The 27608-nt window shown below is 38.0% G+C and overlaps 1 protein-coding gene across 9 annotated transcripts in view; it reads right to left on the bottom strand.

Annotated features, from left to right (window-relative positions):
* Positions 1-27608, bottom strand: part of CEP192 (centrosomal protein 192) — a 132791-nt gene that overhangs the window by 12526 nt on the left and 92657 nt on the right. For 6 of the 9 annotated variants that reach the window (XM_063077295.1, XM_063077297.1, XM_063077292.1 and 3 more), the window contains 14 exons: positions 24312-24572; positions 23947-24062; positions 21972-22081; positions 19075-19225; positions 15263-15438; positions 14523-14646; positions 12652-12757; positions 11986-12193; positions 10905-10984; positions 10138-10233; positions 5453-5572; positions 4895-5016; positions 2559-2685; positions 2012-2070 (listed from right to left, as the gene is read on the bottom strand). In XM_063077295.1, the coding sequence (XP_062933365.1) occupies positions 2012-2070; positions 2559-2685; positions 4895-5016; positions 5453-5572; positions 10138-10233; positions 10905-10984; positions 11986-12193; positions 12652-12757; positions 14523-14646; positions 15263-15438; positions 19075-19225; positions 21972-22081; positions 23947-24062; positions 24312-24572 (1856 nt within the window). Of the gene's footprint in view, positions 1-2011; positions 2071-2558; positions 2686-4894; positions 5017-5452; positions 5573-10137; positions 10234-10904; positions 10985-11985; positions 12194-12651; positions 12758-14522; positions 14647-15262; positions 15439-19074; positions 19226-21971; positions 22082-23946; positions 24063-24311; positions 24573-27608 lie in introns of those variants that run through there. The other 3 variants (XM_063077296.1, XM_063077298.1, XM_063077299.1) reach the window with 3 other exon arrangements.

The following is a 27608-nucleotide window of genomic DNA, read 5'->3' on the forward strand; positions in this document are numbered from 1 at the left end:
ACCATGACATAAAAAAATTGAACAAGCAATTTAACCAGCTATTTTAAATAATAATACTTTACCAAAACTATAGATGAAATATATGTAAATATTGCTTTAAAAAAAAGTTGGTACTAGGCTCTTCAAGAGAATTTTTTAAAAAGAAACTTTTTTTGGAAGTTTTTTTTTTTTTTTTTTTTTAAAATAATAAGAGCTCCTTGAAATACAAATTTGAAGTCCTTCCAATTTAGGGTGTATGCTAGCTTACAAAGAAGTATTTTATTGATCCACTGTGTGTTTAAAATATACACCTGCAAAAAGCTGATTAAGATTAGGGATGTGAACCAGTCTGAGAATAAATAGGAAGCAGGATTAATAATGCAATTATGAAAAAATTTAAATTTAGATAATATCAGTGTTCAGGATAGAGAATTTATTCAGTATTTATTTGTACTCAATTACAGAAAGAGTTACCACAATTAAGAATTTACATGATCTCTTTCTGAATAAACTAATTGCCTCTGCAGGTGTGCCACCGTGTATCTTAGTTGTACTGACCTATTATTACACCACTATAACATCGATTTTGAATCACTCTTGGCAACCTACAATAACTGGAGAGATCTACCTACTACTGTGAGACTACTGTCAGACAGATCATAGAAGCTGGAAAGCTTGGATTTAGTCATTTTCTTAAACTTGGGCCTTTCTCTTCTATGTAGCTGTCGAAAGGATTAGATGAGGAAACACTGATATGAAACTATGATGTTCTATCAAAATCTGTGGAGTTAGTATTGATGAATCCTGCCAGTAACGGCCACCTTAAGGAGAGATTTAATAACAATAATGAAGATAGTAACATCTGCTGATGCTTACTATGTCTGGGCACTATTATCCACACATCTCTTACATACTCCTCAAAATTCTACGTTGTCAATAACATTAGCATCTCCATCTTACAAATAAGGAAACTGATGCTTAGAGAGATTAAATCTATGATAATTTTCTAGATATATTCATTGTTGAATTTGCATTATCTATAGTTTGTGCCTTTAGATCAGTCTCCTGGGAGAGAAAGGAAGTATTTAGCCCTCAAATATATAAACATGTTTTATAGTACATATCATTGTGAAGGAATAGTGGAACAGAGGTTAAAACAAACAAAAACAAAAACAAAAACAAAAACAAAAAGAAAAAAAGAGGGGGTAAGAAGTGGAGGTCACAGCCTTGAGCCAACTGAGTCATCTTTTTAGTATCTAGAGATACAAGCAAGCTTCAATTACACGGCACTGCTGGTCTTAGTAATCAGTAGAAGACAGTCCTGGAATGTCTGCAGAGTGGTCTGAATTTACAAAGACTATCACGTTTCTAGAATAGTCCCCTAATGCTAAAATGAAAGATCTTACAATAATTAAATGGTTTAATTAAAGATGAAGTTAAAATTATTCCTTATCATTACGCCCAACAGAACCCTACTGTTAAATTTTAAATAGCAGTGACAACCCAGTTTAAGATTACAAACTAAATGTTCTATAGGAAAAGAAAATTAGCAAGGATGGCAAGAAAATAAGGCCCTGATTTAAGAGCAATGTAGGGTATCTAAAGAATGACAACTGGAAAATACCACAATAAAAGTTTTCAATTAATCTGGGAAGGTTTTTGTCCCAATTAGTGAAAATCTAAGTCCTTGATTCTCAGTATACCAGTGAAAATAACACTTGAGGCAGCAATTATTCTAAAAGCTAATCACAATATAATTAAGGCTCTGTGTATTTACATGGCTGGCAAAACCTTCAGTAAGAGGAATCACGTGGTAGGTCCACACAGTACAGGGTGCTACACTGACACATGTACTTGTGGACAGTCTCTCTTTTGCTGCTTATGAAGGTGCATGTGCGTACTGTTCTTTGATGCTGGTGAGGAAAGCGGGCGTCTGGGAATGGCTGCAACAGAGGAGACCTAATGAGCCCTAACTCCCAAGGGAAAAGTCCTGCACCACTGATGAGAATGTTATGATTTATGATAAACTCACCTCAAAGAATATTTGGAATGTTTGACGTAGAAAGGCTCTCTGGGACTTAAAAACTTCAGCTGGAATTTAATAAGAAATGCTTTATGAAGTTATGCAAATTAGATATTTTAGCATGTATAAAACATACCGTGCATTTCTATAAAGATACATTTTGTAAATTGAGGCATAGCCCCCAAAGTATATGTAAGACAATAAATGCTCATGTAATGAAAACACATTTAAAGGAATTTTAACATGAATTTACTCTGGTTTTGACTAAAGTAAATGTTACCCAAAAATATGTCTGTGTGATAGTACAGTAGAAAGAGAAAAAGAAAGTTAAAAATTAAAATATCAAAACAATATTTTTGATTTTCAAATTAAGGGTCATGAACTTCCAATGAGTTCCTTTTCAAATATAGTATTAGGGAATTTTTTTCAAATTAACTCATTATGACAATTTAAATATAATCTATAAAAGAAGTTTATATTCATCAGGAAAACACTTATTATCAAATAGTTGAATGCATTTACTTTTCCAAAACCCACAGTAACATTTCTAACTTACCGAGTGTGTAATGTAAGAATTGTTTCGCAAATTGACCTTCAGCGTCCTTGATTCCCCCACTCTAGTTGGGAGAAACCTGTACATATCTTCCGGGGCATAAACTCCACGGTGAGTCAAATCAAGCTGCCTGTTTTTGGAATAGGTTTAAAGTTAACTATTTTACATATTAAATTATGCAGTGTAGCTTTAATTTCTGTTTTCTCATACAACTTATTTTACAGTCGTTTTGCAACGGCACCTTACCTCATCTACGTGAAGGTAAAATGGCCACAGTGTCCTAAAAGGTGCTGGTTAGCCGATGCTCTGTAAGCTCTGCCTTCACAGCATTTTATCATTAGAGCCTGGCTCTCTACCAGCCTCAAACCCTTAGCTCATTTCACCTGGCTACTCTGAACTGTCACAGGGATAGAGCCACTCTGCTGACAACACGTCGTTTCTTTGGCCACTCCTCAGTCTTTGCCAGCTTCCCTCCCCTCCCTCCCTTTTCTGTGGCTCTTGCCCCAGGCTTGGACCTTGTGTCCTCATCCTGACTGTGTGCACTATACTCTTGTTAGGCAATCCCAGCCCACAGTGGGCTCAGTGACCTTGCACCTGTGACTTAGCCTCTGGGCAACACACCTGTATATTCAATCCCACACAGTCATCTTCCTCTGGATATCTCAAAGCCATCTCTGTCTCTACAGATGCAACCTTTCTCCTCCAACCTGATCCCCCACTGGTATCTCCTGTCTCAGAGAAGAGTGCCTGGAGCCGACCTCAACACCCTCTTCTCTCTCACTCCTTTACCCAATCCATCCCTGAGGCCTTCAAGTTTCCTTTCTATATATTCCTCAAATCTGTCCTTTCTCTTCCTCTTCCTTGACACTATGTTACTCCTGGACCACTTAAAAATAGCCTTGACTTATTTTAGCAGATCCACTCTTGCCGCCTCCTAATCGGTCCATATCACGCCAGAGGATCCAGTCATGCCGCAGCTCCGACAGCTCTTTGCCTGATGCACAGGCGCTGCACGGTCTGCACTCTGCCCTCCTCCCCTCCAGCCTCACCTCACACTGCCTCCCCATGCTGTGCTCCAGACCTGCGGCTACCCCGTGGTTCCTGAAGAGCCAACTATCTCTGCCACCCTGTCCTTCACACAGCCGGGAACTCTTCCACCCTCTTCCCAGGCTATCTCCACTCCTCCTCCTCAACTCAAATGCCACATTTTTCAGGGAAGTTTCTTTTCCATGTTTCCCTCCAGTCCTTTCCACGTTTGCAATCAAACACTCTAGTGTGATTACTAGGTTGACGTGGCTCCTCCTCCAGAAGGACATGGCTCCTCCAGCCACGGAGGTGGGATGGGGCATTCTGCTCTCATCCCCAGTTCCCCAGAACACAGGAGTGCGCAGCAAGTATGAGACGAATGGAAGAACAACAGCCTAGAGAGTGTGTCAAGAACACATATTCTCTAAAGGGCTCTAATATCCTCCAAAATGCACTATGTGCTCCAATTAGAAAATAAACAACCACATTTATATTAAATTTGGTAGGCATTCAGCATATATTTTCTTCCATGCATCTTCCTCCAGAACTAAATCAGACCTAATTATTAGTTAACTAAGGATTATAAAAAACATTTTCATTAGGTAGAATACTTAAGTATTATCATTAACACTGTGTAAGAGGCTGGGATAAAATTCATATTTTAAAGTTTTTAAGAATCTATTTTCATATGCTGCTTATAGGAATGTTAAATGGTACAACCACTTTGGGAAAACTATTTGGCAGTTATTTTAAAAGTAAACACATTCTTATCATGTGACACAGCAAATTTGGGTAAAATTAGGTATTTTTACCCTAAAGAAATGAAAATGAATGTCCACAGAAATGCATATAAAGTTCATAGTACCTTAATTCAACCCCAAAATGATAAGATACCCAAATGCTGACAGGAAAACAAACTGTGATATGTTTATATAATGGAATACTAAACAATAAAAAGGAACAAACTGTAGGTATACTCAATAACATGAATAGATCCCAAAAAATGTTAGGTTGAGAGAAAAAAGCCAGATACAAAGAGTGCATATGTATACGAAGTTCAAGCAAAACTAATCTACGACGATCGAAATCAGAACAGAACAACTCTTGAATGTAAAGGAACACATAATGTTCTGAGGTGAGAGAATTTTTTTTTTTTTTTTTTTAAATTTTGGCAGCTCATCAGTAAGGGGATATTCCATCTCTTGATTGGAGTGGCAGTAATCCATGTGAACTCATAGGTAAAGTCACTGGGAATTTTACTGAATATAACTATATCTCAATGAAGCACTGGAAAAAAATTTAAAACAACATACCCAGGTATCAGAGCAGAAGCTGCTGACACAGCTTGTCTTCGGGGCTTAACTAAATTATCTATTTTAGCGAGGGTGGCCATGGACACGCATGCACCTTCAGATTCATTTTCTCCTTTGACACTCTGTATAGAAACATCACAGGGTGGGGGAAGAGGAAGTAAGCACTCTAGGAAATATATGGACATTTACCCATCTGAATTCTACCCTTTCCTTTAAATTTTAAAAAGTGACTTAGGATTTTTAAATCCCCTAACTGCAAACCCTATACTGTGTACTGTCTAGTTTCTCCTTCTCTCTCCCCCCACCCCCACACACAGAGTATCTTACATAATTACATGAAACATAGGTTTCATGTGCTGTATGGACAATAGAGCAAAACCCAGACCTCAAATATGCCAGTCAATAAGATTAAGATTATAGGGCTATACAACAGAATTAGTAAAACTGGGATAATACCAGGAAAATATTCTTCATTTTCAGGCCAGTTTTTCATGTCAGTTTCACTTAGTATTTTTAATATACACACAATAATTTACTTAAATTCAGTTTAACACTTACTTGTCCAGAGAGCTGAAATCTCAGCATGTGTTTCATGTGAGGCTCTTTAAGTGGGTGACACTCAGCATCCCAAAACTGGGCATAATCCCCTCTATCTCTGGGCAAAAATGTGATGGAGACCTACAAAACACATCCCGAAGAGACATTCAGACACTGAACATTACACACATGTAGTTAGTTGGATTACCAATTCAAAGTTTTGGCATGAAAAAATTAAAGGAACAAATTCTTTGGCATTGGCTACTTTTCCCACCAAATGAAAAAGAACTTGAATAACTTTATTCCTGCTGGGATTGTTAATGTACCAGATCCAAAAATACACTTTTGTTTAAGGCTTTATTTAGCATATTCCTCAAAATGTACAGTGAATGCTTTTCTGGAGGGAAAAAAAGTTACTGCGAAGTACCCGAGCTGTCGAGCACATGATCTACGAGGAAGGTCCAGCTGCACGAACACAAGCCAGCCCTTCCTCGTGAAGCCTACGGAGCCCCCGCCAGCCCAGCAGGCAGAGCAGGAAGGCCCGGCCCTGCCGTGCAGTGCAGAGGACTGGAAGAGTGGAGGGAGGGCGGAACAATACAAGCCTCATGACGCCAGATAATCACAGCTCCTGTGAGGACTAAGTTGAAAACTCCGTCACAGTCAGCTACCCTGACCACACAGTGCAATGTTGTACATACGACGGGCACGTGTACCACCTCTAGAATGCTCAGTAATGAGAAAACTGTAATATTTAAAAACAGAATTTTATTACACTTACCAGCATTAAGAGCCCTAGCTTTATCAAAGAATTTAATATTAATAACATGGATCACCAATTAGGTTGAAAACGAATCGGTGTCTTTGAGTATGGACTTAAAACTTTAAAACACCAAAGTGACCTAATTTCTGTCCCTGCAGAACATAAAAATCAATATACCCAGCAAACCTGAGCTTAAGGCAGGACTGCTCAAGGAGATGAGCACATTGAACCGAGGGAATCAAACTGCTAAAGAGGATACGACACACAGAAGATGAAGGAAGTGAAAATGAAAAGCCCCACGACTGGAATGGTGAAAGCACACAATTATCAGAAGCCACTGGGGACTACAGTAGCACATAATCCCAATTACACCCCTTTCAAACACCAAAACAAAACAAGAGGTGAGAAAAAGCTAATATTACTGCATGTTATATGCTAGGTACATACTGTGAACTTTCATGATCATTGTTTCACTTAATCTTCGTATCAAACTGACCAATGCTTCAAAACACTATTGTGTACATCTTCCTTTTAAGAAATAGGTTATAACTAACAAACTCACTTTTTTTTTCCTTTTGGGATCATATACATCAGTAATTGTGCTATTTGGTAATACTTTCCTAAACGGTCTCAGAATAATGTGCTGTTTTTTCCCTAATATAAATTAAGTAACCATATTTAAAATTCATTTGACAAAGATTTATTGAGTTTCTGCAATGCAGTGAATAATCAGTTCAGTGTAGGATATACAGTGATGAACACAATAAAAATCAAAGACCTCATGGAGCTTACATTTCTATTTTAAGTATTGTGTGAAAGGGAGAAATTCCCGGGAGACAATCTAGGCTGCACCTTTTTTTAAAAAACAGCTTATTGAAATACAATTCACATACCATACATATTATTTATATTTTTTATTTTCTGTATATTGTGATGTTTTGACATCTTTTAAAAAAACCTATTAGACTGGGCTAACCAACTCTTAGAGACAGCCAGGGTCTCAGTTAGGACCATGCCTTTGATATGCAATCTCACCAGTGCAGAACCACACCTCCTCACCTGCCGCACACCCGAGGACGCAATACTACTCTGCCTTAATCAACCCAGGGCCCAGTACCATGCAAATAGAGGCCACCCCTTTAACTTAGAGCCGACCAAAATTATTCAAGCTAGCTTACACACCAAACTGTTCACCCTGCCCTGCCTTGACATTCCTGTGGAAATCCCAACAACCCAATAATGGCTGTGGTCTGAACTCTCACCTCACCCGTCTTCAGCCACCTGACTACCCAGGTTCTCCCAGTGATGCTGGACGGCATGTGGTAACCTCCCTGGGAACCTGGGAACACAATTAGCTCTGTTTTCCTGAGCCTCTCCTGTGTCTCCTCTTGTGGCCGCACCTGATTGACCACCACATAAAAGAACATAAAACACCATACAATCCACCCATTCCAGGTGTGTACGGTCAATGGTTTTTAGCATACTTACAGAACTGTGCAACCATCACCACAAACTAATTTTAAAATGTTTTCAACAATCCAAAAGAAATCCTGCACCACTAGCAGCCACTCCCCGTTCCCCACTCTCACTCCCGGCCCCTCGCAACCACTAATCTACTTTTCTATTCTCTATAAATTTGCCTGTCCTAGATATTTCACAGAAATGGAATCATAAAATATAGAGTCTTTTGTCACTAGCTTCTTTCACTTAGCATAATGTATTTAAGGTTCATCCATTGACAGAGTTTGGATATGTTGTCCCCTCCAAAACTCATGTGGAAATCTGATCTCCACTGTGGCAGTGTTGGGAACTGATTGAGTCATGGGGCGGATCCCTCATGAATGGACTAGTGCTCTCCCTGGGGGAGGGAGGAGTAATGAGTGAGTTCTCGCTCTATTAGTTCCCATGAGAGCTCGTTGCTTAAAAAGACCCTGGCACCTTCTCTCTCTCTTGCTTCCTCTCGCCATGTGATCTGCTTGTACCTGCCGGCTCCCTGCCAATTTCCACCATGAGTAGAAGCAGCCTGAGGCCCGTGCCAGATGCAGCTGTCCTAGAATCGTAAGCCTAATAAACCTCTCTTCTTTATAAATTACCCAGTCTCAGACAATTCTGTTATAGCAACACAAAATGGACTAAAACATCCATCTAGACATAGCATGTATCAGTAACTTCACTCCTTTTTACTGCGAAATAATATTTCATTGTGTGGATAAACCACATTTTGTTCATCTACCCATCAGCAGTTGAACATTTTGGGTTATTTCCATCTTTGTTGGCTATTGTGAATAACACTGCTATAAACATTTCTGTACAAGTTTTTGCTAGAATCCTATTTCAATTTTTTTTTTTATATAACTAGAAGTGAAATTGCTGAGTCATATGGTAATTCTATATTTCACTTATTTAGGAACCACCTAACTGCTTTCCACAGTGGCCGTACCATTTTACACATTACCATCAGCAATGTAGGAGGGCTCCCAATTTCTCCACATCCATACCCACACTAGTTATTTTCTGTTATTTGGGGTTTTTTAAACATAGCCATCTTAATGGGTATGAAGTGATACCTCACTTCCAGTTTTGATTGTGCTTTGCTAATGAGTAGTAATTCTAAGCATCTTTTCATATGTTTGTTGGCTACTAGTATGTTTTCTTTACAGAACTGTGTACTCAAATCCTATGCTCATTTTAAAAATTGGGTTATTTGTCTTTTTATTGAGTTGTAAAAGCTCTTAACATATTCCAGATGTAAGTCCTTTGTCAAATACATGATTTGCAAATATTCGCTCCCATTCCATGGGTAGTCTTTTCACTTTCTTGGCTGTAGTGTTTGATGTACAAATGTTTTTAATTTTAGTAATTCACCTATTTTTTTCTTTTGTGGACTACACTGCTTTGAGTACTGTGGCTTTACGGTAGGTTTTGAAAATGGGAATTGTAAGTCCTCCAATGTTGTTCTTCTCCAAGATTGCTCTGCTTAGGTGAGTCTCTGTACATCCATATAAATTTAGGATCAACTTGTCAATTTCAAAACAAAATGAGGAAAAAAACCCCAGCTGGGGTTTTTGAGTGGGATTGTGTTGAATCTGTAGATCAATTTAGGACATACTGCTGTCTTAACAATGTTAAGCTTTCCAATCCAGCGACAAGGGATGTCTTTCCTGCTGGGTTTTTCTGTTTGCAATCCTTCCTCACATGTGGAACTTTTATTAAGCAATGTTATTTCATTTTCCAAATCACAACAGAAGTAAACTATGCTTGTAGAACTGTGTGTCTTTCCAAAACAGTGAGAAACCCTCTGAAAGCCTGTTATACAGACCCAGTAAAGTACACAGAGTTTACAACAAATACTATAGCTGCTCTAAGATTCTTTTATAATCAGTTATGAGTTCATAGTATTCTAGGACTTGTCAGAAGTCCAAATATCTGAATCAGTAAGCCAATATTATATAAATGCTATAGTTTAAATGAGTTCCAACAATTACAATGAAAGAGTATATTACTGAGGCCAAGTGGATGACTAGTGTCACCAGGAGATATCTGAAGGGACTATGTCAGGTCTAGAAATGAATTAAGATTTAAGAGGGTCATAGTAGCTAGAAGGATCTATCACCCAGGAAGATATACTATTGACTATACCATGAACATCAAGTTGTTTTGTGAGTACTGGCTACAACTTAGTAGATCAGTGAAGTATGTTCTAAGTACTGGCAACCTGTGGCCTTTATCACTCAGTACAGTGTTCCACTTAGCTGACAATGCTTTCATAGGAAGACCTGCTGCCACAGCACAACACACATGCACTGACTTACTCCAAGGCAGTCCTCCTCCTGCAGGCAGACTGGCTCTGTGAATAGTGGTCTAGGTGAAACAAACTAGAGTGGGTGGAATCGAATGAGGCACTCCTGGACAGTTAACATCCTGTTCTACCAACTTCAAAACTCACCCTTTGCATTCCGTGACTTTCCAGTATACCAGAAATAGGAGAACATCTGAATGCTGAATAGGTAGCTCTAAAAATATCTCCACTTTCATCAACTCCCTGCAAAAAATCATTTAAATAATCAAAACATAAAACATAAAAGCCAATAAATCAAATCCAGAGTGATACCATTACCTTTACGGTTATTGAGAACACACCAAGTCCATGTAGAAGCAGACAAGAAAAGCTCAATGCCTTCACAGAAGTGGGAGTGTGCCTGACCGAGCTCTATGCAGGGACTGCACACAACTGTCACCACCACACACAAAAGACCACACACCTGCTGGGATCTTTACGATGCTGTCCACAGTGTCTCATGACTGTCTTTTCCTCAAAGACCCTACAGACACTGCTGAAGTACATTTTAACATTCTATGCGATAACAGTTCTTTATTTCTTTATGTAGGTTGAGCAACTATTTTTGCACATATTTTGTTAGTATTATGGCTCAGAACTATTACCGTCACATAAAATAAATGGCAGAGAAGCCACAGTGCTCTACACAACGAACGACAAACCCACTTGGTCCAGGAATGCCACTGACAGAGACTCTCAAAACTACCTTGAGAAAAAGACTGGGCATGTATCATCTCCACCTGTACAGAAAACCAAGTACATGAACTGGTGGGACAAATAACCATAACATCAACCCGGGCTCATACTCAGCTTTTAAATATCCTGCATAAAGTTTAAACAGGAAAATGGATATATCCAAGGGAATCACGACTGACCTTGACATAAGGTGGCGCTAAAGACGATAGGTGCCACTTCACAGCCGTGGTGCCCTGATTCTCGAGCTCCAGCCAGCTCTCTAGAAGGAACACAGGCAACACCACTCACACTCTGAGAGAGGCCAGCGAGCCAGCACATTGCCAGGACAGGCCTCGTTACCTCATTACAGGGGATGATACAACCATTAGTCCCCCAGAGGAGTTCCACAGAAACTACAGTGTCTCCTAAAACAAGCAGGTGTGTCAGATACCCAATTTTGGATTTTATTCTAAGCATACTGCCAAGATGCTGAAGGGCTTAAGCAGGGGGGGGCCGGAAGACATTTCTTCCACCAGTGATAGAAGGACACGCTTGTGTGCTATTGGGAATGCATCAACAAAGAGGCAGAAACTGATGGTGGGAGGGGGGGCGACACACACTGAGGGTAGCAGGGGCTTGGAGCAGCAGGGGATATATGGTTGCTGGGGAGGGGTAAGGACACATGCCAAGGGCTGGCAGAAAGACCTGGTGTTAAGGGGCATCTGAGAGTGTGGCCATGAAGCCATCCACGCGGCTGTACATAGGACATGGAGGAGCTAGACGGTTGGGGATGTGCCAGACAGGGAAGTAGAGGGAGAGGGGTATAGGCAGTTAAGGTAGTGTGTGAGAGGCAGTGGTGGTGAAGAGTGCCAGGACAGTGGGGACAGTGGCTGGGAGGCTTGGTGAGGGCAGAGTACTGCTGTGACCTACAGAGCACATGAGCTGGGGAGACGCCACCAGGGTCAGGAAGCAGAGAGGAAAAGCAAGGTGTAGCTACCAGGGGTGAATGAAAAAGTCCACAAGTAGACAGTGAAAGTAGGAAAATCTAAGATTCCTGGAATACGCAGTTATTAAATGCCTAGGTTTAACATTTTAAGTTCCAAAACCTAGCCCATTATTGAAATGATTGCCAATGACTACTTGATTTTCTCCCGAAGTAGGGGGCAAATTTGTACTGATTGCTTATACTTTGTACTCATGACTAACTTATCGATAACTAACAACTGAGCATTAGACCCAATATATGAGACATTTGAATTACATAATTTTGTGATACAATACCTGAAGTTTTACCAGGCTCTGTCACAGGAAAAGTAACAGTCTTGTTTTTTATTTCAACCTTCGTGGAAGGTGGTTTTGTTATCGGTTTTACCAAATGACTAACTGAAGGCTCAGATGCTGAAGGAAGAACTCCACATGAGCTGGAGGCCAAACGAGGTAAAAGCTCTTCCTGAGTCAAATCTTCCCGAATTTGAACTTTCACAATTTTCTGAAATGAGCCAAATAAAGTGATGACACAAATGTAGCTATCATATTAAAAGAAACAATTCCTATTTTAAAATCTTGATAGAGGAAAAAAATGCCAAATGAAACACTGATGAATTTAGAAATTAAAGTTTATTGAGATCTCAAACAAAATAAATCTTTGACTCTATCTCCTCTCCCCGCTTTTTTTTTTTTTTTTTTTAAAGAAAACTTGGCAAATTAGCAATGGCTTCTAGACCCCACTGTCCACCATCGCCTCCAAGAGAATCATCAGAGATCACTCAGGGGGGCACGGAAGATGTTTCTTCAACCAATGATGTACTAAGTGCTATAATTACATAACCTAATTGGGCTGAGGGAAAAAACACCCTCATTTGATTTCTGAAATGTAAGTGCTAATAGGATTACAAAACTGAAGCTACAAAATACGAGAAATGCTGCTCAAAAAACTTTTAAAAGTACCTTCTGTCCTCTGTCACAGTGTATATAGATCAAACCACTCCATGGGAACATTGACTGTTTCGTGGATAAGGAGGAATTCGGACTCACAAGAATTTGTAGTTTACTCCTTAAAAAAACAATAATGAAAACCAAGAATATCCTATACTTTAGTAGCAGTAATCACAAGAGTTATAAATGCCAATGATCAAGCATCTCCCATGGTTTGAGAAGACAACAGAGGCTAGCCCCACAGAACTCCCACACCCATCCCGCCTCAAACCCCTGACTTGTGGCTGACAAAGTCAAATGGCCTGAACCCACGAACCCAAGGGCAAAACCCATGTGAAAGCAAACCAGGCCACGGAAATACCATTTTAAAAACAACTCAAAATAAAAATTTCTGGAGCCAAAGACCAACAGTACAAAAACTCTGAACCATTTGGTAATAAAGAATGATATAGTCACAGTACAAAGCGAATGCGACAGCTGGGGAGGACACTGGAGGAAAAGGTGGGGGGCAGGGACAGAAAAGAAATTAGGGAAAAAACTGTTTATTACCCAGTTGCTATTATATTCTGTGCCCAATGTTCTCTCCAAGATCCATGGGATTTAAAGAAGAGTTTAAATGTGGACAACGTGATCAGATTTGTGACTTATAAGAAATCACCAATTACAAAAGCTATTACTGTAAGAACCCAAATGCCCCAAGGGATCACACCCTGATAACATAAGTCCTTCTCGGCCACACCCCATCATGGCGCTGGTTGCCCTTCTACTCTCCTTCTCGCTGGCGTGAATCGCACACCAATCAGCTCACCCCAAGCCCCATGCGGTATGCTAAGTAGAGATTGTATTTTAAGCCAATCAGCCTTCCCTAAAAGCCCTATATATATATGTGTGTGTGCCGCCTAATAAACGAGCTCTCTCCAGTGGATCGTCAACTGGTGTCGACTCGTCCTTTCAATTACATCACACATGTTAAAAATGGCAGGGAAAGATTACTGCTTTCTACTGCTAACAGCTAAATACGTGGGGCTATGGAAAAAGTTATTTGTGAAAAACCTGTTTTATCATCTCCCTATCTTTCCAACCATTACCTGAAAGGGTACGCTGCACATAATGAATGCTTAGTAAATGTTTAATTGATCGCTTTGGTCTTAGCAATGTTTCTCTGGAGTATCCCATATCCTAGCTCACAGTCCCAGTCAAGTAAACCCTCCTAAAATGATGCAAAGTTGCTAATCCCAAATATGAAGTAGCTTCTGGATGTGACAGTTCTATGTTGACTCAGATGAAGTCCCTGAGAGGCTGCAGAGCTGTGGCTTTACCTCCTATCAATAACTAGGCTGCATATAAACAGCTGGCCCCAAATGATTCCTTCTGTCTTAGAATATTTTATATAGAAAATGGTAAGCTAAATTATATCTCAGACATATTAAAAGTCAGGAAGCTTTTTCTGAAAAATGTCTTTCAGACAAAACCAGCAGAATACATGATCCAAATAACTTTAACAAACAATAAAACCATTTAGGCTTTAGAGACACGACCACTGCTCATCATATGCCTCAGTTTTATTTCTTGCTTTGTAATTTTGTGGGCAGAGTACTACATCAAAAAACATTCTGATGTCTTCCACTCCAGGCACTCTGTTCCACCTCAAACATGCCCCTTTATGCCACAGGTTAGGCCAATACCAGCTGTGAGCATGACCTCTACTCCAGTAAGCAACACAAATCTGGAGCTCACAGTCATCCCACAGAATCAAGCTTGTTAGAGAGTCAGCATGGTGCAAATATTACAGAATAGATTAAAACTACATTATTATTTGATCCTTAAAAAGTCACCATAACAGCATGCAATAACACCCAGAAGAACACAGAAGTCATACTTACTCTGGTGCAATAAATCCATGTTGTGGTGTGACTGTGAGGCAATGAGCCGGCCAGTACAGCTCAAATTTCAGTAAATTAACAGAATTATTTACAATCTGGAAGCGTCCAGTCTTTGCCACGTCACCTATTTATCAGATAAATAAAATGTTATTTACATTTAGCAACAGTGAAAAAGACAAATATTATCAGATAATAAAAATGAGTCCTGAATGACCACACTAGTAGTACTATATTGCTTTATTTCGGTCTCTCAACTGCTCCATTGTACAAATTTCAAATCCTTGGTAAAAACAAGTCCATTTACTTATTCTTGGAAACTACAAAGATACTGGCAATATTGAGCAAAGTTAGAGAAAAATGGAAATCTGAATATCATTACCACTGCTCTTAAGTTTGGCACACACGTATGTACCAGATCTGTTCCTACTCTGAACCAACTGTATCAGTGTAAAGGGCAGTAAGAAGCCAAGTGATGAACAAGCTCTTTGAAGGGGGCGCTGGGTGTGGTATGGCTCTGCCAGATGAGGAGTTGGGAGCCTGGCTGAGGAGCACGGCCTCAGGACAAGCGCAATGCTCGAGGCACGTCTGAGTGAGGCCTACAATATGGGAGCAGATCCTGGACATGCCATCAGTGGGATGTGCATGAAGTCCATGTGTGTGTCCTAGATGAGCTGCTGTACAGAGAGCACAGGCCCAGACTCCAGAACACACTTTTGACGTGTCGTCACTGACATACTTACAAGGAGAAGGAGCTACCAAAATCAAGTGTTCAGGCTGGACAGTCCATATCTCTTCAGTGACTGATTTATCTTGAGGTGGGTGAACAGCTTGTGAGAGAAGACAATCTTGAGGACCTTTAACTGGTAAAACATCCAAAGAGACATTGCCACTATGTTTTCCAGAAGATTCTGATTCACTAGAGAAATTATTTAAAAATTGAAAAGTGAGACAGAAAAAGAGACAGAGAGAAGCAGTTAAAAATGATTTAAAAAATAGGCTCACATATTTTTATATTAATTCTTAATAAATTGAAAAACATTAAGACAAAATTAAAAGTGCATTATATATACCATGTATTTTTCAGTGGATAAAAATCCTTCATACCGAATATACTTGAAAGTAGTGCATTAAAAAAAAGTACAGTATAGGTCAAAAATGACAATAAACTTTAATCAGAATATTCAGTGCTTTGAATTTTTTCTACCTTGATTTCTGCATATCCTCTGAAGTCTCTTAAAAGATTTACTAGAGTGGGGAGCCAAGGGCCTCGGCCATGCCCCCCCAACATGTGCCATCAGCCTAGTGACGGTCACCTAGCAGCCACTGGAAACACCCTGGGGTCCCCATCTGCTGTAGTGGGGGGCTGAGGGCTTCAGCCATACCCTCGACATCTGCATCCAGCCCAGCAATGACCAAGCCACCACTAGAAGCCCCCTGGTCTCCCCTGCAGGAATGAGAGGGGTGCCACAGGCCTCAACCACGCCCCTCCTTCCTCCTTCTCCCATCCTATTTCCTTTCCTCTTCTCCTCTCTCTCCCCACCAAACCGCTCCACAACATCTTAAAATGTAAAAAATAATACTAATAAATAATTTTTTAAAAAGATTTACTAGAAAATTACACAAAATTAGGAATTTAAAAAAATCAATACTTCTAAATGCATCTATAATTGGTTTCACAATGCTGATACCAAGAAACTTTAAAACAAGGGAGTCTTCTGGGCAAAATGCTATGGTAAGAAATGCTAATACAGTTTATGAAAATTTGTATTAAGTTTTGAAATAAAGTGTTTTCTAATAAGCCTTAGATTATAAAAAATTACTAATCACTAAATCACATGACATAATTGAAATTTAATTGTGTGGTGCCCAAATTCTCCTACCAGACACTGGAGCCACATCTTCGTTTATTTCAAGTCAACACTCAGCGAAGAGAGAGAGCAATCCCTGTCTCTACCTCTCACCCAAAGCCCTCTCACCCCTCCTTTTCAAATCAGACCTCCACTGCCCGAGGAACAGAAGTCAGAAGCCATCTTTTGAAAAATAAAAAGTTGATTCTTAGCTTTTTTGCTAAGAACCAGTTCCTCACAATTTAAGTTATTTTCAAGATGATTTTTAATATTTGTAACTTTATCACTAATTCTTTCTTTGAATGCCTTGAAAAAAGATCAGCACTGAAAGTATAGGGAAGAGAAAACAGGCTGGCGCAAGAAAGGCACAGGTGGGGTGTGAGTCAGCAGCAAGCTTCCTGCTGGTGGCACGAGCTCAGGGAGACAGCCCATGTGATGGAAAGATTGGTTGAAAATAGCAGGATTGAGTAAAAATGGAAATATATTGAGGATAATGGGGCCAGGATTCCCACTACCGGAAAAAAGGGTACCATTATGGAAAAAAATACACTGTGGTGTTAGATGGGCATCGGAGGTATCAGGGAAAACTCATGGTTGATAACATATTTATAAACATATAAATATATGCATGTGGCTCTATATATTAATTCATGTACTTCCAATCTCTGTCCACTGAGAGGGCCTAGAAGCAAGGGCAACTCAACAGCAATGACCATCCCAGTAACATATCCTGGTTTCTAATACCAAAGAAGTAACTAATAAAAACAACTCTGACTTCTAAGAGAAATGGCTATCCCAGGGCTGAGCAGGGAAAGTTTAAGATGAGCCTAGAATATTCTGTTATGCCAGTGAATAAGAAAGTGCTCAAAGAATGATGTGGGACTCACGGAGAGAATCAAGGAGTGAGAATGCAAGACTAAATATTGACAGTGAATGACTAACACTAAATCCATGAGTCCATCCTAAGATAAGTAAATAAGTACATAGAGCAGGGAAAAGTAAATCTCTTCCCCACAGTGGAAAGACAACTATAAATGTAGAAAGAAAGATGGAATTAGAAAATCACTATTTGGTAACCATAATAATAATAGTATGATTCAGGCAACAATCATCAACAGATGCTAAAAGTTTGCTAAGAACAAGATAATTCATTATTTCTATGTGTCTCCCTGTAAGATACTTGACAATTAACTTTACAGTGGAGAAACACAGCAGACAACATTTTTAACAAAGTGACAAAAAGATTAGCAGGAATAAGACAAATCAGCATAGAACATCATCTGAGAAGATGCACTACGAAAACAATCAGCTGCACTACAGAAACAAACAACGTCTGTGCTGGCCAGTTTGCTCAGCTGGTTAGAGCACAATGTCACACCAAGGTCAAGGGTTAGGATTCCATACTGGCCAGCCACCAAAAAAAGAAAACAAAACAAAACAAACAGCATCATTTCTGGGGTGTTCTGCCAAAAGTGTGAAACCTGAATCTGCAAACTGAAATTGAGGAATATCTTACAAAGTAACTTTTTAAGTCCAGTGGTTTGGACTCTGCAAAAACATCAAGGTCATTAGTAAGAAAAGGGTTATCAGCTGGCCTGTAACCTATTGTCTCCTTTTTACCAGAGAATGCTCAAGGAAAGAGCAAGATGACTTAGATCTTCTGGTAATCTTGCAAATGACAGATCTCCCAGCAAACACACTAATCTCCTTATCTATGGAATGCTTTTAACAGGACGGACCTGGTCTGTTTAGATTGTTTGGGGTTAAGAAAACTAAAATTTATGATTTTATGGGGTATAGTTCTTTGTAAAATTATCACATAAGTTATGTAATCATCACAGTATGAAATAGAACCTTCATACATGCTCAAAATAGCTCCCCCTTTTGTGTAAGCCATGTGTCACATGCACAATACAGACTGTTAAATTTGAAACAGAGCACAAGCATTAATGTTGCAAAAAGACCTAGAATCCACTGGCAGTGCTGGACTTCTCCAGGCCTCATCTAAAATTATTAGTAAAACTTAATTCTGGATCATATCTTTGATCCTGTGGATCTGATTTGATAATCCAAACTTCTGTTATCCTAGTAATGAAAGATAAGGAAAGACTATACTATATTCTAGTTATGTTAGTATATGTTCTATACTAAAAGAGAGTAAAGAGACAGGCTAACTAAACACAACATGTGATTTTAGAATAGAGTCAGGACCAGGGAAGAAGGGTGAAAGAGGATTTTTTTTGTTTTGTGGTTTGATTTAATTATAAAGACATTATTGAACAACTGGTGAAATACGAACAGAATCTGTGGACTAGATGGTAGTATGTATCAATATTAAATAGTCTAATTTTGATAAGTTTACCATGGCTATGTAGAAGAGCATTTTTAGGAAGTTTGGGGTAATCCATCGTGATGCCTGCAACTTACTCTTAGATGGTTCAGAGAACTGTTATATACAAATAAAAAATAATAAGGTAAATGTGATAAAATGTTAATTGGGGAATCTGAATGCAGAATATATGGGAGTTCCCTGTACTATTTTTAAACTTTCCTGAAAGTTCAAAATTATTAACTTAAACTAAAAAATAGAGGTGAAATAAACATTCTGAGTCAAAATAATAATAATAAAGTACAGGGGAAAAAGATCAGCTCAACTATGAATCAAATAATCTTGAAATCTAGTGAAAGATTTTTGTTTGTTTTACCTTTTAGATTCCAAGCTAGCTTTGGAAGAAGGCTGAAGAAATTCTCTGCTAGAAATGGAATCTCTGAATTCTCCAATTACTGAAAGTATAATTTTACGCATGTTCCCATAAAAGAGCTGAACATCATTAGGCCGTTGGGGAAGATCATACACTGGAACAAAAAATGGTGTTTTGAAATACATGAATCGTAAGCACACCACAAAATAACAGATAAATTTATATAGTTATTGCCACAGAATACTTCCTTAGGTTGGGGCAGGTGACATTTCGATTAATACTGTTGCTGACTGGCATGAAATTATAGGCAGTTCAGCATCTGTGGCTGGCAGCTCAGGCTCTGAGCCTGAATTTGAACTACCCTTGCCACTCGTTAGCCCTGTGACCTCTGGCACGTTACTCAGCCTCTCTGAGCTTTAGTTTCCTCAACTATAATATGGAGTAACAACCTCAGGGGCTGTTGTGAGCATCTAAATAACTATTTTTGAAGATATATATGGCAACATTTATGAGAGCCAGACATTGTTCTAATCCCTTATATTTATGTCTATTTTCAGAACAACTCGTTGAGGTATTATTATCTCTACCTCAAAGATGAGGAATCTGAGTCACAAGGAGGTTAAGGGTATACAATTTGTCAATTGAAGCAAATCTAGAAATCAGGCACTATAAACATTTCTAGATTAATAAAATAGTGCTCAAGATGAACATCACTAGATTAGGCCACCTGAATTTGTATATACAAAAAATTTTATAGAATATACTTTAATCTATGCATAAATTAGATAACCTTTAAGAATTACATATATTTTAAATAAAATTTTAAAGAGAACACAGGAACTATAAATTTAAATTTATATTAACCAAAAACATCTGACTATCAAAGTTTAAATCAACTATGAAAATATTTGCCACAAATTATACATTTTGTAAAAGTGAGATCATTACAAATACTTGTAATAGTAATATGCTCAAGCAAGTATTATTCAAAATAATCACACAAAAAGTTCAACTGCAACATTATCATAGGTGAACACAAAAAAAGTAGGACTGTTTCCTCCATTCATCTGGACAATAAAGATACCATCTCCTCAATTCTGGTGGAATTCTGGTATCCCAAAGACCTAGTCTAAGTCTCAACTGAACCCCATCTAAGATGGGTGATCTTGGCACATCACTGAGCTCTTGGTTGGGCTTGTCAACACGTTCCTTGACTTTCTGATCATGCAGCCCCCTCTCCCTAGAACATTCCTCCTCATCTTCTCCACCCTGTCAATTCCTGCTCTTCCTAAGTGAGGTGCCCTTTCTTCATGCCCTCCCAGATTCCTAACCACAGCTCTACCACAGCACTTTTCATACCACCCTGGAATCGCCTATCTCCCTCATCTCTGTATGCCCCTCATGGACCAGGCCTGCATTCCGCACCACTACATCCCAGTGTCTACACACTGACTGGCATCCTGTCCTCTCGGTGTGCATCCACTCGTGGTGACTGGAATGTTGCTGAATCATAGAAACATGCAACTTCTGAACCACTGTACACTCATGCTACCTACTGTTAATCACAATCTTCACCACACTTGCAATATGTGACTGTTTGTCTTCCATCTCCATAGCATTGTTCAGTTTAACTCTTATTTAGATCCTTCCTATGAGGAAGAGATAAGGAAGACGAAGCTCAGAGGGGCTGAGATAGCAGAAATGGGTCTTGAATTGAGTTTCAAATCCAACGTTCTTTCCCCTTGCTCTGCTCCCTTAGCACACTGCTGACAAGCCCATTCCAAATAGTTTCATCATTTTTAACTAACAAATCCCTGTCTTCCCTTTGAGCATATGATCGAGACTCCAATTTACTGAAAAGTTCACAGACTACTCTACATCACTCTGTCAAAGGCATAAGTATCCTCTTCCTTTTCTATTTCATATTTAAAAAGCAAAATATATTCCATTACTAAAAAACTGGAAAATAAAAGTAGGAGGAAAGAACTACCACCTGAAATTCTACCACCAAAACATAACCACTTAATATTTTCCTATGTATACTCCTGTGATTCTACTTATGTAATTATATACACACATTAAACTATTTTTACTAAAGTGAGATCTTACCATATAGAAACTTTAAGAACAATGTTTGTCTTAATAAATGAAAGCTTTCCATGTCATTTAAAATAGATTCATATCATTGTTTTAATGGCTTCAAAGTATTCTAATGCTCAGACAACCCTTTATTCTTCAGCATTTAAGTTACTTCTGCCTTCTTGCTATTATAAGCAATACTGTGGTGCAAATCTATACATACACTTTTACACAATTTGTATGTCTCGATACATATATTTTGTGTAAGTAATAAAACTATTAAATACTTGAATTGTTTAGCTCAAATACGGCCAACCACTGAGGTTAGAGTCACTTCACCGTTGTCTATTTTGGAAATTTTTTTGCCACCATTACTCCCTCCATAAATCTGACAGTAGGCACAACAGCACGGCAATCTCAAAATAAGTGTGAGTTCATAATAATCAAATCTTACATAGCAATTAATTTGAATTTAATAATGACCATTCTCCTCCTCCTGTTTACAAGTCTAATCCATAGAATAAGTGCAGTAATATGTTAATAACATCTAATGATCACACATTGCAAAGCTCTTTCCTTTGATCATCATAATAACTGTGTGGATGAGAAGACAGATATCATTCTTCTTCCCGTTTTACAGATAAAAACACTGAATTCAGTGGTATAATTTATTCAAAGTCACACAGCAGAGCTACAGCTCAAATTCAACCAGACACCATATAAAACTAACACTCTTCTTTCTTCTGTCACATCACTGGGCCTACACACTACTATAAATGACCCAGAAGACTGAAGACTTAAAGACATGCTGAAATTCTTACCTTCAGTTACTAGTAGCTCATCTTGAAATGTTTCAGCAAAATTCATGCTTTTCAGCACACTATGTTCTGGAAGTATCTGTTTTATAATCCCTGGTTTATGTAATAGGGCTCTGCCAGGAGAGATTTTTATTCGAAAGTGATTTTACACATAAAATGACCTTAATTAATCTTCATTAATGCATTTGGCAAATCCCACTAACAGTATGATACATCAGTGTGCCGATCTCATATCTTAAGTCCTAATTTTAAAAGAAAACCTGTTTTGGAAGTCCCCCTAAAAGTTACACATGGTAGTAAAATCATTGGTTTCAGTTAAACATTAAGAGCAAAACAAGAATTCCCTAATATAAGAGCAGAAACAACAGTAAAATTAGATTCTTTTCAGGTCTTACATTTTCATTATTTGTAATAATTTGGTCATAGTTAGAAATTTTTCTCAGGAAAAAAAAGAACATGCTAAAAAAAGATAAGATATCAGAGGGAAATATTTTAATTATCATATAACTATGTTTATCTGGCCTCTTCCAGAGAATCCTTGAGGTGGGAAAACTGAAATGTAAATTTCTCTATAACACTAAGATTTTCACAAAGGAAATCTAATTACTATATTAATTTATGGCAAAAAAGAGTTCTAAAACAATACACTGATTTCTTTTCTTTTTTTTTTTTTTTTAAAGATGACCGGTAAGGGGATCTTAACCCTTGACTTGGTGTTGTCAGCACCATGCTCACCCAGTGAGCAACCGGCCATCCCTATGTGGGATCCGAACCCGTGGCCTTGGTGTTATCAGCACCACACTCTCCCGAGTGAGCCACAGGCCGGCCCAACAATACACTGATTTCTATATCCCAGTACAGAGAAAGAAAAAAAACAGAAAACCTGGTAATCTAATTTCTCTACACGTCAATTTCCATTTCTTTTCTTTTTTTTTTTTTTTGGCAGCTGGCTGGTACGGGGATTCAAACTTTTGACCATGGTATTATAACACACGTTCTAACCAACTGAGCTAAACGGCCAGCCTCAGTTTTTATTTCTAAAATACTTAATTAAAAAACAAAACCAGGTTCAAAGGTGAGCTCTCCACATTTGGTCTGTTCTAACATTATGCAGCAAGTCACCATTAAACTCCCTTTTTAAACATTCCAATGATCCTCAACAAGTTAAAAACAAAATAATTTCCCAAATTCTGTATCAGAATAAAATACAGCAGAACAGAAAGAGTCAGAAGAAGCAAACACTGGTTTATTCATTTATGCCCCCTACTGGAGTTAATGATTTCCTATTAACAGACTCAGTGTCATAAACTTCACTTACCTTATGTTTGGGTCCTCTAGTCTAGGAAACTAATTTTATAATAAAAGAATCCAGAATCCAATGCACGAGAATGTAACATGTTTAACTCACACCTAGACCTAAATCAATTATCCTAAATTTGCCAAAAATTTAGCATATTAAACTATATTTAATTTAGATGTATCAAATTTTTATAAAAGTACATGCTTTAAGTAGCTACAAGTTAAACATCCTACGCATTTCTAAAATGACTTGTTCCTTTCAAATAATTCACAGCATTCCCAGAAATATTCCAAATTAGCCAGGTGTTTATACAATATAATCTTTCAGTAGTTCTTAAATCTCTTCTGAAACTAATCTACTGTCACTCGATATATCCCCAAGGTACATTATGAATATGGTCCTATTATGGAGTATGACGCTCCGATTGAGTAAAAATATCACAATACACATGTCTAGAAAAGGCACACTCTAAAGAAACATCAGAGATGAGCTTCCTACAGGTATTTCATTTCTTCCTCACATTAGGATAGCTTATCAGTTGCACAAGTTTAACCAAGATTTTTTCATCTACCAGTTCACTAATAATGAAACATTCTAAAAATTCCAAACTCCAAGCCATTTAAGCCTTCATTGTTTCTACTAAATAGTTCCAAGTATTGTCTAAAGTAAGTAATCTACCTTCGATACTGCTGTCTTGAAATTTCATCTCCACCAAAGAAGTATATAGTTGACAGTTCCGTTCCAGTTTTATAACAGCTCTCTCTGTCTGATGGATTATATATTAAAGTAATATCCTGATGCCAAGAAAAAAAACCAGGAGTGATTATTAAATATTTTTCTTGAGTAAGTCATTTCATTCTGAATAAAGTCTTATAAGTCTAAACATTCAATATAGACACAAGTATGGCATTTCCAAGAAGATAAGCACTTTCACTCCTACATTATTTTCAAGTTTTATTTCAACTTTTGGCCATAAAATATATAATTATTAAATTAATCTAAAAATTAGTTCATGTTTTTAGTGCAGAGACTTTTATACTTACTTCTTGTGTTCTTTCCTTGAGCACAAATTTATCTGGAAAAATCCTTAATACTTTAGGATCCAGTAAAACTTTTTTCTGAGAATCCTTAAAACCTACTGCTGTAACAAAAGCTGCACGAGAGCCAGTGTTGTGGACAGAAAAAACAATTTTACTTTCTTTGCCAGGTATTAAGCCATTCACTGTTACCATATAACTGTCAGATAATTTTTTAACACCTTCCAAAATGAGATTACTTGTTCCTCCATATCCAGACAAAGGTATCTAGAAGAATATACACATCCAAAATTATTTTTATGTAAGAAGAAAGCAGAAAATTCAATTACAGTCAGATTAACTACAATTAAAATTTTTAATGTTTGTACACTTTGGCTAGTAGTTACCCACCTTCAGCCCAGCATTATATTAAAGACTGTCTTAAGGGAAAAACAAATCAAAGAGTCACAGAATTATTTACCTTCCAATATGCTAAGAATAATGATTTCTTTCTTACAAAAGCCAAGCTTAAATGACAGAAGAATAAGAAAAAGATCAGTATAGGTAGGCATGCTTAAGAAGATTTTAGGGTGAAACATACTGATGTTTGTAATTACTCTGAAATGCATTAAAAAATATATGGATTGATGAATGGTTAGATATGCAGTAAAAGAAATACAGCACATGTTAATTGTAGAATCTTAAGTGGTAGGGTAAATGGGTGTTTACTGTATAATTCTTTCAACTTGTCAGTAATTCTGAACATTTTTATAGTAAAATGTTTGGGGGGAAATTTATTATCATATAATCTCTTAGCATTTGGTCCAGCTAGTGTCAGAGAGAAGCATGCAATGGGACTAAACTGAAGATAATAAGAACTCAAACAAGTCTCCAGGGACAGACACGCCAGTAACATGGAAGCCACAGACTGGCACAGACTGGATGCGTTCTGCTGCAGCCTCCACACGGCTCAACACTTCCGAGAAATAAGGTTCACAGAAGACATTCCATAAATAAGAATGCAAGGAAAAGATTTATACTGCTTGAAAAGAAACTTTTCATACTCTTTAAAACACTTGTCTTTAAAAATTATCTTTCTAGCCAAGAGCTGGAACCAACCAAAATATCCATTAATGGATGCGACTGGATAAGGAAAATGTGTATACATGCAATGGAATTCTATTCTGCCACCCAAAAGAATGAAATTCTGCCATTCGCAGCAACATGGATGAACTCAGAGAAAATTATGTTAAGTGAAATAAGCCAGGAACAGAAAGAAATACCACACGTCCTGACTCATAAGTAGGAGCTAAAAAAAGAAAAAAGTAAAAAAAGAAAGATACAACAATCATCACAATAATTTGTTGAACTTTCAAAAAGAGAGAACAGAACTGAGGCTAACAGAGGTGGGAAAGGGAAGAGGGGTTGAGCAAGAAATTGGTAAAGGGCCACAAAAATTATTACATTGTGTAACACTGAATATACTAATTATCCTGATTTGAGTACCACATATTGCACACAGGTATTGATATTCAACGTTGTACCCCACAGATACGTACAATCAATTCTGTTTCAACTAAAAAAAATTATCTTTCACTTCTAATTATTAAAATAGGTTCTAAGGAATCCCTTGCAAACTTGAAAACATTAATAACTTATTCTGAGTTTTGTTATGTACCTAATCAAAATAACATTTTGAAAAATGAAATTTAGGTTCCTCATAAATTTGTATTGGATTGCCTTTAAGTACAAATTAATAGCATTTCGAAGGGCTTCAGATTGGAAGCTCCTACAAATTTTACCTCAATCAAAGTCACCTCTGGTTGTTTCAATAGCCTAAAATGTTTCTAATTTTTCTTTTTCCACAGAAACTTATGAGTAAATTTAATGTATAAAATAAATAGAAAATGATAACAGGGGAAAAGGTAGCTCTGAAAACTCAATATTAAGTATTCTTCCTGTATTTAACAAAGCCCTAAGGAATCATAAGTTACTACTGAGTAAAAAGGATAAGAAAAAAAAAAAAAAAGATTAAATAAAATGAACCTGACTAATATCAATAAATCCAAAGGTTAAACAGGAAAAATCATCGCTCCAGAGCAAGGTTTCTTAACCACCAGACTACTGAAATTTTGAGCGGGATAATTCATTGTGGAGGGGGCTTCCCTGTGCATTGTAAGATGTTTAGCAGCATCCCTGCCCTCTACCCACTAGATGCCAGAAGCTCCCTTGTGCCGTCCCCAATTATGACAACCAAAGATGTCGTCAGACATTACCAAATGTTCCCTCTGGTTGAGAGCCACAGCTATAGAGAACTACAAAACTGTAGAGCTGTCATTAGCACCCTAGAGACTGCATAAGAGACAAATCCGGGCTCCGCTGGCCTGAACTGGAACCCAGCCTCCATCACTTACTGGCATATGTAATGCATGACCACAGTCGTGCATCTCTCTAAGCCTCAGTTTCCACATGTGCAGAAGGGAGAATACTATTATCTCAGAAGGAGGTTTTGAAGATAAAATGTGATAATCCACATAGTGATTAAGAGCAGTGCCTAGCATGTACTCAACATGCAATAAATAATAAGTTTTTATCGCAGTCCCATCATGTTTTATGGTGTTCAAAGCACAGATCATTTCATTCGTTCCTCAGAACCAAACTGGGAAGGTGAGATGGCAAGTAGCTATATTTCTCAGGTAAAGAGAATGAAGTGACTGAACCATGGTGAGTGTATCTCCCAAATTTCTGTTTTGAAACTTAATTTCCAGTGTGACAGTGTTAAGAGGTGGGACCTTTTGGGAAGTGATTATGAGGGCTCTGCCCACATGAATATGATTAGTGGCCTTATGAAAGGGGATAAAGAGTGCCTTTGTCCCTTCCACCGTGTAAGCCCAGCAAGAAGGAGCAGTCTTTGAAGCAGAGAGCAACCCCTCAGACACTGAATCTTCTGGCACCTTGATCTTGACTACCCAACCCCTAGAACTGTGACCAATAAATTTCTGTTGTTTATAAATCACCCAATCTGCAGTATTTGGTTACAGCAGACCAAATGGACTAAGACAGTATTTTTGCTGAATTGAAAGAATAAAATTTACTTGGACAGTCAACATCTTAAACAGCTCTACCTGGTTTTACCCAAAGATGTGTTGCTGAAAAGCTAGCTGGGTACATTTAAAAATTCTCAAACTGAAATAAAACTTAAAAGTACTAGGAGAGATTGTTACTTACAGGAGATAAGTACCATGATGGTTGCTTTTATACGTGGACAATTACTCCCTAACTTGTTGACAACTCTAGACAATCGCATATTTAGACTTATAAAAA

The sequence above is a fragment of the Cynocephalus volans genome, chromosome 13, assembly GCF_027409185.1.
Source record: "Cynocephalus volans isolate mCynVol1 chromosome 13, mCynVol1.pri, whole genome shotgun sequence".
Lineage (NCBI taxonomy): Eukaryota > Metazoa > Chordata > Mammalia > Dermoptera > Cynocephalidae > Cynocephalus > Cynocephalus volans.